The following is a 9,198-nucleotide window of genomic DNA, read 5'->3' as shown; positions in this document are numbered from 1 at the left end:
ATGTGTTATGTTTAGGTTGGAGTGGACCTTTTTAGATATATAATTTAAGTCAAGTTTCTTTAGAACTATTCTCCGATATTTAAAACTAAATTGTCGATTTTGAAACCTAAAAAAAACTAACCGAAAATCAAAACTTGGAATTAAAAATCTATTTTATCCGGACATAAATACATACACAAAAGAATACCATCTCTACTCGGCGTTTTCGCACCGTCTGAAGGCAAGAACAAGGAGTGGGCACGCACAAATCTTTCCTCAAAGGAAATTGTAATAATTTCACTTTCAAAGAGAGAAAAACAAGAAGATTGGAGAGAGGAGAAGAAAAATGGGTTCGAATCGGCCATTTTTGCCTTTTTCTCGAAACCCAAAAGGCTCTGAGGATTGAAAGTGCGCCGTCCTGTCGTTTGCTCCACGGCGAAGGGCATTTCGTGGAAACCCACCTCTCTATTTGACCAGAAATCGGTCGAATTCAACTGGGTTTTCTCTGCTGAAGCTCATTGCCGAAATTCTCTTTCCTTCTCAGATTGAGATCTCGACTCGACCCATTGGAAGGGGCTTCTTCTTCCATTTCCGAGGTGAGCTTTTCTTTCTTTTGCTCTTCTTTCATTTGGGTTTCGGTCAATTTTGCTTTCCGCATCTTTGGGGTTACTGTATTTGCACTATCTGTTGGATTTCTGTGTATTTGTTGTGGATGATAGTTATTGACAAATGCACCGAATGAAAATTCAAATTAGCTGCTCTAGCTGTGCCTGTGGAAAGTAACCGAGTTGTGTATTTCATCTTTGTCTCCGAACTCGGAGAAGAAATCAAGATTATAGGGACGGGTTTAAAGAAGCATACGATTTGCTCCCAATTTTTTTGATGGATCATTACTTGTAAATCAATGGAACTCGGTTTCCTTTTTGCAAACCTTTAGCTTGAGTGTATTTGGTTTTGAGCTTAGTGATGGATCATTCCTTGTAATATTCGTGTTGCTTTTTCACATTGAAGGGGTGGTTTTGATTGTTTCGGCTCCTTTTATTAAGATATTTGACATAATGTTCTAATTTTTGGAGATTGGTTCTTTATTTGGCTGTTTAGTGTTTTTTCCCTCCCTTTCGGAGTTCATTTCTTCCTTTTCATCCATCAATTTCTTTTTTCAAAGAAAATGAAACATCTTTTGTTTTTCCTCTTCCTACTTTAGTTTTTGTTCCCACAATTTGATCTGTTCTGAATGCCAAAACCCCTCTTTTTGGTTGAAGTAGAACTAAACCCAAATCCTTGAATTGATAGGATATGGTATCAATCTTTTATATATTTTCTTAACATTTTGAAATTAGCACACCCAACAAGTAATTATCTATAGTGATCGAAGAGAAAAGGATATTATTGGGTGTTTGAACACTCTGATGCGATGGTAAACTACATTAAATTTCTAAATTTAAGAATTTAAACTAATAAATATTTTAGACATATTTTTACCATCTTAGATTTCAAAAATATTGTCATAAGCTATTGTGGAGGTTTCTCTTGCTGTTGTCAAAAGAATAGAAGAACCTTCTTGTACCATCTTATGATTTGAATTTGTCTGGAACAATTGCTCATTTGTGTTCAATTCATCCCCTAAAATTAAAATCCCTCTAGCTTTACTTGAATGGTTTAATTGTGCAAAGTGGTAAAAGAACTGCAAGAATAATTGTTCTTTTCATGTATCTAGGTTAAATTGATTTTCAGAAATCAGAAGCAAAAGCCTCCAGAAAATGTGATAGGTTGATGGTAGACTACGGTTTTAGATATGATTTGTATTTTTTCTTTGTGAATGAACTATTAATGAATTTTGAGGAACTTTTGGGTTGGTCAGGACTCGGGATATATTGGCTTGGTAAAATAATCTTTTACTGTTTGTTATCTGATTGGACGTATGTATCTGCAATGCTCTAGTTCTTTAGACCCCATCTGATAACAATTCTAACTTTAGTTTTCTGTTGTTTCTTCCTAATTTCTTTGGAATGTTTTTCACTTTCTTATAAATACATTTGAATTCTTGGGCAAATTTCGAAAACAAAAATAAGTTTTTGTTTTTAATTTCAAAATTTAGCTTAAATTTTGAATACGTTTTGAAAAAGTAGATAACAAAATAAAGAAACACATGTGACCAAAGGATCTATTCTATAGGTTGTACTCTTGTGTTCTTGAGTTTTAAGAAAACAAAGAAATACAAGTGTTTGTAAGCTTAATTTTTTAAAATAAAAGGCCGAAGATTAAACGATTATCAAATGGGATCTTAATTTTTGCAAGATAGTTGTTGTCTTAGATGATGGATAATGTTTTCTGTCTGTTTTGTGTTTACTCTCTCATCCTGATTGTGTCTTCAGGTAACATATCCATCATCTTCGTTAACTTTTTTTGCCTTTTCAATTCCTTTCTTCCCAAATTAGTAGGTGAGTGGTTAATTTAGGTTCTCTCTTCATATGCAGGCCACTTAACTGTGCCATAAGCGGGTGAAGGATTGAAGAAATAGTGTGATGGTTAAAGCATACTCTCAGGAATACACTTACAAGCACCCGTGGGAACGGGTAACTTCTGCATCTTGGCGTAAATTTGCCGATCCTGAAAACAAGCGTACATTGTCTCATATTCTTGAAGTCGACACATTAAACCGAAAGGTCGACCCTGAATCTGGGAAGTTATATACAACCCGTGCCATTACCATCCATGCCCCTGGACCATGGTTTGTTCGTAAAATTGTTGGTCAGGATATCTGCCACTGCATTGAGTCTTCGATGGTAGACGCACAGTCGCAATCCATGCAACTCTCCACTCGGAATATCAGTCTCCAGAGGTTCATAGAAGTAGTGGAGAAGATCAGGTATGATCCTCACCCAGATAATCCGAATGGATGGACAATTTGCAGACAGGAGACGAGTATTCGAATCAAGCCATTGTCAGCTCTGGCATCAATGGCCGAAAAAGTGGAGCAACGGTGTGCGGAGAAGTTCGTGCAAAACAGTGCCAAGGGTAGAGAAGTGATGGAGAGGATCTGTAAGTATCTTGAAGCTGAATCAAGTGGAATCACAATCTAACTTTCACATCCTCTTGTCGCTTACATACCGGTTTGAGGAGATCGGTGAGACTGTGAGCTGTTTTCATAGCTGTTTTTAACAAAATAATACTCATGGAGAAACATTGGAGCACCATGTCAGGATTCTCCCCAAATTTTGACAAGCTGAGGTTTAAATTTAGAGCATCATATTCCATGCAGTTTCCTGTCATCTTTCTTTTTGGTTGATTGTTTGTAGTTTGATTGAAGGCAAAGTAGGCTTGATTCTGTAAGAACTTCTCAGAAACATGCTTACAGAGTATATTATTTTTCTGCTACATTCTCTCTTTTAGCATTTGCTATTCTGCTGATCTGATGCTGATAGTGATGGCTGCATTTGTTAAAATAAATGTGGTTTTATACTGAATTCTATTGTTGTCTATTTTCATAATATGTTCCCTCCTAGGTGTTGTATAAACATCTATAGATATTACAAAATTTTAGGTGGTGTTTGAAAATGACGGTGAAAGAAACAATTTTTTTTTTTTTTTGGGATGTTGAAGATTCTTTTGGGTGATGAAAATAAAAAACCAGTGGGTCTTTCTAGGTTTTTTTTTAAATTTTTTTTAAATATGGTAAAAAAATTTTTTGATCCTGAGGTTTGAGGTAGGTGTCTACTTTGTCTCTGAAGTTTCAAAAAGAACACTTTTGGTTTCTGAGGTTTGAGGTAGGTGTCTAATTGGTCCCTGAAGTTTCAAAATGAACACTTTTGTCCTTGAGATTTAAGATAGGTGTTAACTTGGTCCCTTGAAATTTTGAAATGAACACTTTTTTGTACCTGAAATTTGAGAAGTGGTTCTAAGGTTCATATTTTTTCTTTTTACTGTTAATTAACTAATATTAAAATAACGTGACAAATTGTAATTAAATTGTTTAGTGTAGTTGTTGGCAGTTGTTGATGTGGCAAATTATATAAATTAAATGATATATGTCTGGTATGAATGACAGATTGTGGCGGCAAAGATGTGGTGATCGTCGGAAAAGGGTAGGAGAAAGAGAGGAAGAGATGAGGAGAGGAGAGAGAAAATATCATCACCTACACATATATTATTTAATTTATATAATTTGCCACATCAGCAACTACAATAAATAATTTAATTACAATTTACCACGTCATTTTAATATTAGTTAATTAACAGTAAAAAAAATCAGGGGTCATTTAGAACTATTTCTTAAATTTTAGGGACCAAAAGTGTTTATTTTAAAATTTCACCAAGTTGACAGCAACTATAAACCTCAAGCACCAAATATGTTCATTTTGAAATTTTAGGAATCAAGTAACACCTACTTCAAACCTCTGAAACCAAAAGTATTCATTGGTTTCATTTTAAAACTTCATGTACTAGATACCTACCTCAAACATCAAGGATCAAAAATGTATTTTCATCTTTTTAATATTAACATGGAGGGGTAGAAATCAAAAAATGGTAGTTGAATTATACTTAATTGGTGTGGTAGGTTTTTCTAGTTTGAGATTATTATTATTATTATTTTGGCTAAAAGATAGTGAGTCTAATTGATACTTTACATTACTTCTAATTGCTAAAACATTACGTTTACTTTACATTTTCTAGTTGATACTTCTATACCTAAGTTTTTAAATTTTAATTCATGAATTCTATAAATTAAATTTGTAAATACCACATATATATGTATGCAAAATTATTCTTCACAAATTACTTGCAATTAATACCATAATACATCAATGAAGTATCTGTTTCCAAAAAAAAAAAAAAGAAGAAAAAAAAAAGAAAGAAAACCATAATGTTATCTCTCGTCTGAATATTACAATTATGAAGAGAGATTAAAACATAACTATATTACCATCCAAGCACATTTTAAAAAAGAAAATATTAAAATTAATCATTATCAAATAAACCCTTAATTATTCAAATAGATTAAACTTTTTAACTGATTAACCCTGTTTAATTTGAATCGCAGAACCCCAAAATGTAAAAAGATTTAAGAAAAATCCATCAAAGAGAAGAGGGCATTCCATGAACATTTTAAAGCACAACTGCTGCTTACAAACAAATTAAACATGGGCAGCATGCATTCAGATACGTATTCCTCTTATGACACAGTACAGTCATGTAACACGCTTATGATGATAACATTAAACCGATATAAGAACCAGAAAATACTGATGTCGACGTAACGCTTCCTACATTTTCTTCTAACTGCAGAGATGCAGCTGATTGCCATACCTCCTTCAAATATGCATGCAGGTTACAGGATATGCATGCAGCAAAGCAGAAATCATCTACGTGATGATGAAATGATGACAATTGATCAACACAAACCCAACATGTGCTAGATAAGTGCTAGATCTTATCGAGCTTCTCTGCCTTCACAATGGGGTTGGCTTTGGCAATTGCGTCTTGTGCAGAAGTGCGATAATCAAAGGGGCAATCATGTTTGTCAGAGTAACGATGAATGGCACAGAAGATGTTACCACAACGACAGTCGAACCCCATTAATCCAACTCGCTTGTTGCAACTGTTGCATCGTCTAGGTCCATTCTTTGGCTTTGCTTCACTGCTCCCTGCAGAAACAACCACAGGAGACACATGCATCGGGGTGATCTTTGGTTCAACCAAACTAACTGGCACATCCACACTGGCGGTGGTGACAAAGGATTCCTTTTGGTTAGAACTCGATGATCCATTCATGATACTTCCGAGAGTTGAAGCACTCAGTTTTGCTTGATCTTGCTTCAACATCAAATCCTTGTGGCACTTGGAACACATATTCATAGTAGCCGCACTTCCAAAGAAGCCACAGTTGTTAATGCACAGAAAGGGACCCTCAGGGGGAGCTTGACAGCTTGCCTCATCATGTTCCATGTTTTCAACTCTCCTGCAACACATTCACATGAATCTTTTTCTCTTCTTTTTGAGAGTGAAACAGACTGATACACATGTTAAGAACTACACATCAATTCCATCCAAAAAGCAAATTGCATTATGAATCAGGAAGACATGACCACACTACCAAATTTAAGTTAACAGGTGAAGGTTTCGAAGATCTCAGATTCCATAACCATACCAGGTGTCAATGAACAAAGGATGTTATTCATGAATGTTCTTTAACAAAGAAATTATGCATGTGGATGAGGTACTGCAATTAATTTGGGACATGAAAGGGTTAAGTATGATTCTTAGGCTAGTTCCTAGGTCTCGGAACCCATTAACTACAAGTCTAAAAGTGAAAATATACGAATTATGAATTGAATTAGATATATGAGGAATAAGATTAAGATCATAAAATATATGAGAGAAGTATAGCAAGAACAAGTTGTCATATAAGGTTATTTTTACAGAAGTTGTCATGTACATAGATAGTCATAGATTTCCTACACTGTCAACAGAAACTCAAGATAGCCAGAGAGAACCAAAAGAATCAAAAGATTTAAATTGTTAAAACACCAGAGTGATAAACATATTCCATCATCACGATCTTATAGTTCCCTTCCATGCCCCCAATGAGAAAAATGGCCATAATTCTCCAGTCTTCATATCTCGAACACTAAATTTACCTTTGAACTCAAAACATGTACACTAGCAGGACGCTCGAACCCACTATCGAACCTTCATCAAATTACTCACGGAATCCTAAAACGTGAACTTGTGAAAAACAAATGAATATGACAATTGACAATTGACAAGCCAAGTCCATATGTACAAACTTAACACTTCTAAAAATCATCTCAATAAGAAAGTCTTGATCAGAACAGCAACTCTCGAAGTCTGTACTAAACAATCAAAATTCCTCCATATTCATTACGACTACTTGCATAATTCTACACATATCTGCATAGTCTGGATGGTCAGAACAACTCAACCCCAACTTCAATCAGGAGAAATATTAACAAACGCATAAAAAAATAAAATAAAATAAAATAAAACACACTTGGAACTTAACATAAAAAGAAGGTAAGTAAAAAATTCCCTCACCCCTTTTGCTGGGACTTTAAAACCCTTAGAGACAAGGGCTTTCAACCGATCTCCAAGATTAAATTCGCGTCCAAGCAAAACCTCTGCGCAATCAAACGAAACATAGCAATTAAGATTCGTGTAAGAACACAAAGTAGAGTAACCCAAATCCTCAGAGATAAAGATCCGTTCGAGAAATCGAAAGAAAACAGAAAGGGGATTGGAAACCCTAACCCTAGCAGATACGGAACGGTCGATGAGGAGAGAGAGGGTGAGTAGAAGCGGAAGAAGAGAGAATTATCATCAATCCCTCATCCCCATTCCCGAAAGCAAAATCAAAAATTTTATCGGCAGGAAGAACTGTGGGTACTGATTGATGGCGACGAGGAGAAAGAACTTTATTAGCTGTGTAATTTCATCAACATTCTCATTCCTCATTTTGTCCCTTTTTAGTTTTTTTAATTACAGATTTGCCAGCCAACCATTAATATTATATCTTCAATTTCCTTTTCCCTAAATTTTTTCTTTTTAAGGAATTTGTAGCTAAAATATTTTCCATATTTGTAAATATAGCAACAATTTTCTAATTTCTAAATATGGTAAAATATTTGATTTTTGGATTTTTGGTTATTTCGATATTATCCTCCTTTGGGTAATTGGGATTTCTGTAACCCTTTCACTAATTAAATTAGATTTTTTTAATCCTTTTTGTAAAAGCTTCTACTTTGACCCCTCAACATATTTTTTTAATCCTTTCACTAATTTTAATTAGATATTTTTATCCTTTTCCTACAAGCTTCTGCTTGATCCCCCGACATATTTTTTTAATCTCTTTTTATCTTTTGCACTTGTACACGTTTGCATTCTTTTTTTTTTTTTCTAACTTCTTATTTTTCTCAATTTTTTTTTCTTTTTTCTCCTTTTGTTTTCAATTTCTTTTCCATTTTGATAAAATCTGTCAAAATTTTAGGAAGGCTATAGGTAGATTAATGTCGACGTTCTTGATTTTTTTTCAATTACAAATTTAATATGGAAAAAATCTATCTTTTCAATTTGATTTTTTTTTCAATTTCAACTTAATAAGGAAAAATCTAACTTTTAATTTGAATAATCAATTACGAATTGGAAAAAATTGTCGGACTTGAATTAACAAATAGGACCAAGAATAAATGTCCAAATATTTAAAAACAAAATTGGAATTCCATGCTATCGTTTCGATTTTATACCATCCCAAATCAGGATTGTTCAATCCTAGTATGGGGTTGTGCTATCTTGACCCAGGATAGCACGCAATCCCTTTTTTGTCTTTTTAAATCTGGACATTTATTTTCTCTCATTATTAATTAAATACAGGATATTTATAAACCTTGGCTTGGGATTCATGGAATCTTGACCTTTTTTTTAATTAAATCCGGGCATTTATGTAATCTTGTGTCCTTCGATTTTTCACGTTAAACGATTAAATATTTAATATTTCATCATGTAATTTGAACCACCTTTTTTTATAGATTTTTTCCATATTAGATTTGTAATTAATACTTCAAATTAAAAAGTTGAGATTCTTTTTTTCCTAATTCGTAGTTGATTTTTCAAATTAAATGTTAGATTTTTTAGATTTGTAATTTATTTTTCAAATTAAAAAGGTGATATTTTCTCCCTATTAAATTCAAATTGAGCAGAGGGTGTGAGATTGGTGAATGATACCAAAATTGTGGAGAATTTGTTTTTTAATGTGGATATTTTGATAATTTTATAAAGGCACGAAGTGAAAAATGATTACAAATAAGAGTTTTTAGAAAATAGGTCAAAAATCCAAATGAAATTAAAAAAAAAAAGGTAAAAAATCTCAATTTCTTTCCAAATTTTCAGTTGTATCAATAGTATATCGAATCAGGTATATCAAATAAGTTATTTATATAAGGTAACATTATTAATATAGTAGCTGTTATAGAGAACAAAAACGACCCAAAACGAAACAGGAGTTTGAAGCCCGAGATCATCAACTAAGGGAGACCGGCCCATGCCAAAAGACGACCCGGCGTCGAAGCCATCACGAAGCCGACCCCACCTCGGCGTCGAGGTGCTGGCTCCTCACTTTGGCCTTTGGGCCAAGATGCAATTCGACTTCCTTCGCTTGGATCTAACATCAGGAGGTTAAACACACATGTTCGGGGCCGAGCCCAA

The 9,198-nt window shown here is 34.0% G+C and overlaps 2 protein-coding genes across 2 annotated transcripts; one reads left to right on the top strand and one right to left on the bottom strand.

Moving 5' to 3' along the window:
• Window positions 1–184: 184 nt before the first annotated feature.
• LOC111021459 (MSF1-like family protein) lies at window positions 185–3,446 on the top strand. The gene is made up of 2 exons (XM_022298439.2): window positions 185–575; window positions 2,457–3,446. Exon 2 carries the CDS (start codon window positions 2,505–2,507, stop codon window positions 3,060–3,062), a length of 558 nt encoding a protein of 185 aa, XP_022154131.1. The 5' UTR covers window positions 185–575; window positions 2,457–2,504; the 3' UTR covers window positions 3,063–3,446.
• A 1,609-nt stretch (window positions 3,447–5,055) lies between these two features.
• On the bottom strand, window positions 5,056–7,409 carry LOC111021442 (zinc finger A20 and AN1 domain-containing stress-associated protein 4). Its single transcript, XM_022298414.2, has 3 exons — window positions 7,249–7,409; window positions 7,036–7,118; window positions 5,056–5,938 (listed from the first exon to the last, which is right to left on the bottom strand). The coding sequence occupies exon 3, from the start codon at window positions 5,923–5,925 to the stop codon at window positions 5,404–5,406; it is 522 nt and encodes a 173-aa protein (XP_022154106.1). The 5' UTR covers window positions 5,926–5,938; window positions 7,036–7,118; window positions 7,249–7,409; the 3' UTR covers window positions 5,056–5,403.
• Window positions 7,410–9,198: the final 1,789 nt, after the last annotated feature.

This window comes from Momordica charantia, assembly GCF_013281855.1.
Source record: "Momordica charantia cultivar OHB3-1 chromosome 6 unlocalized genomic scaffold, Mcharantia_2.0 BLBB01000006.1, whole genome shotgun sequence".
NCBI classification, from domain to species: Eukaryota; Viridiplantae; Streptophyta; class Magnoliopsida; order Cucurbitales; family Cucurbitaceae; genus Momordica; species Momordica charantia.
The sequence above is the reverse complement of the archived record's forward strand: the minus strand, read 5'-3'. Positions and strand labels throughout refer to the sequence as shown.

Bases quoted from the DNA above. Each gene is read 5' to 3' on its own strand.
- LOC111021459 (XM_022298439.2), top strand. From the start codon at position 2,505: ATGGTTAAAGCATACTCTCAGGAATACACTTACAAGCACCCGTGGGAA.
- LOC111021442 (XM_022298414.2), bottom strand. From the start codon at position 5,925: ATGGAACATGATGAGGCAAGCTGTCAAGCTCCCCCTGAGGGTCCCTTT.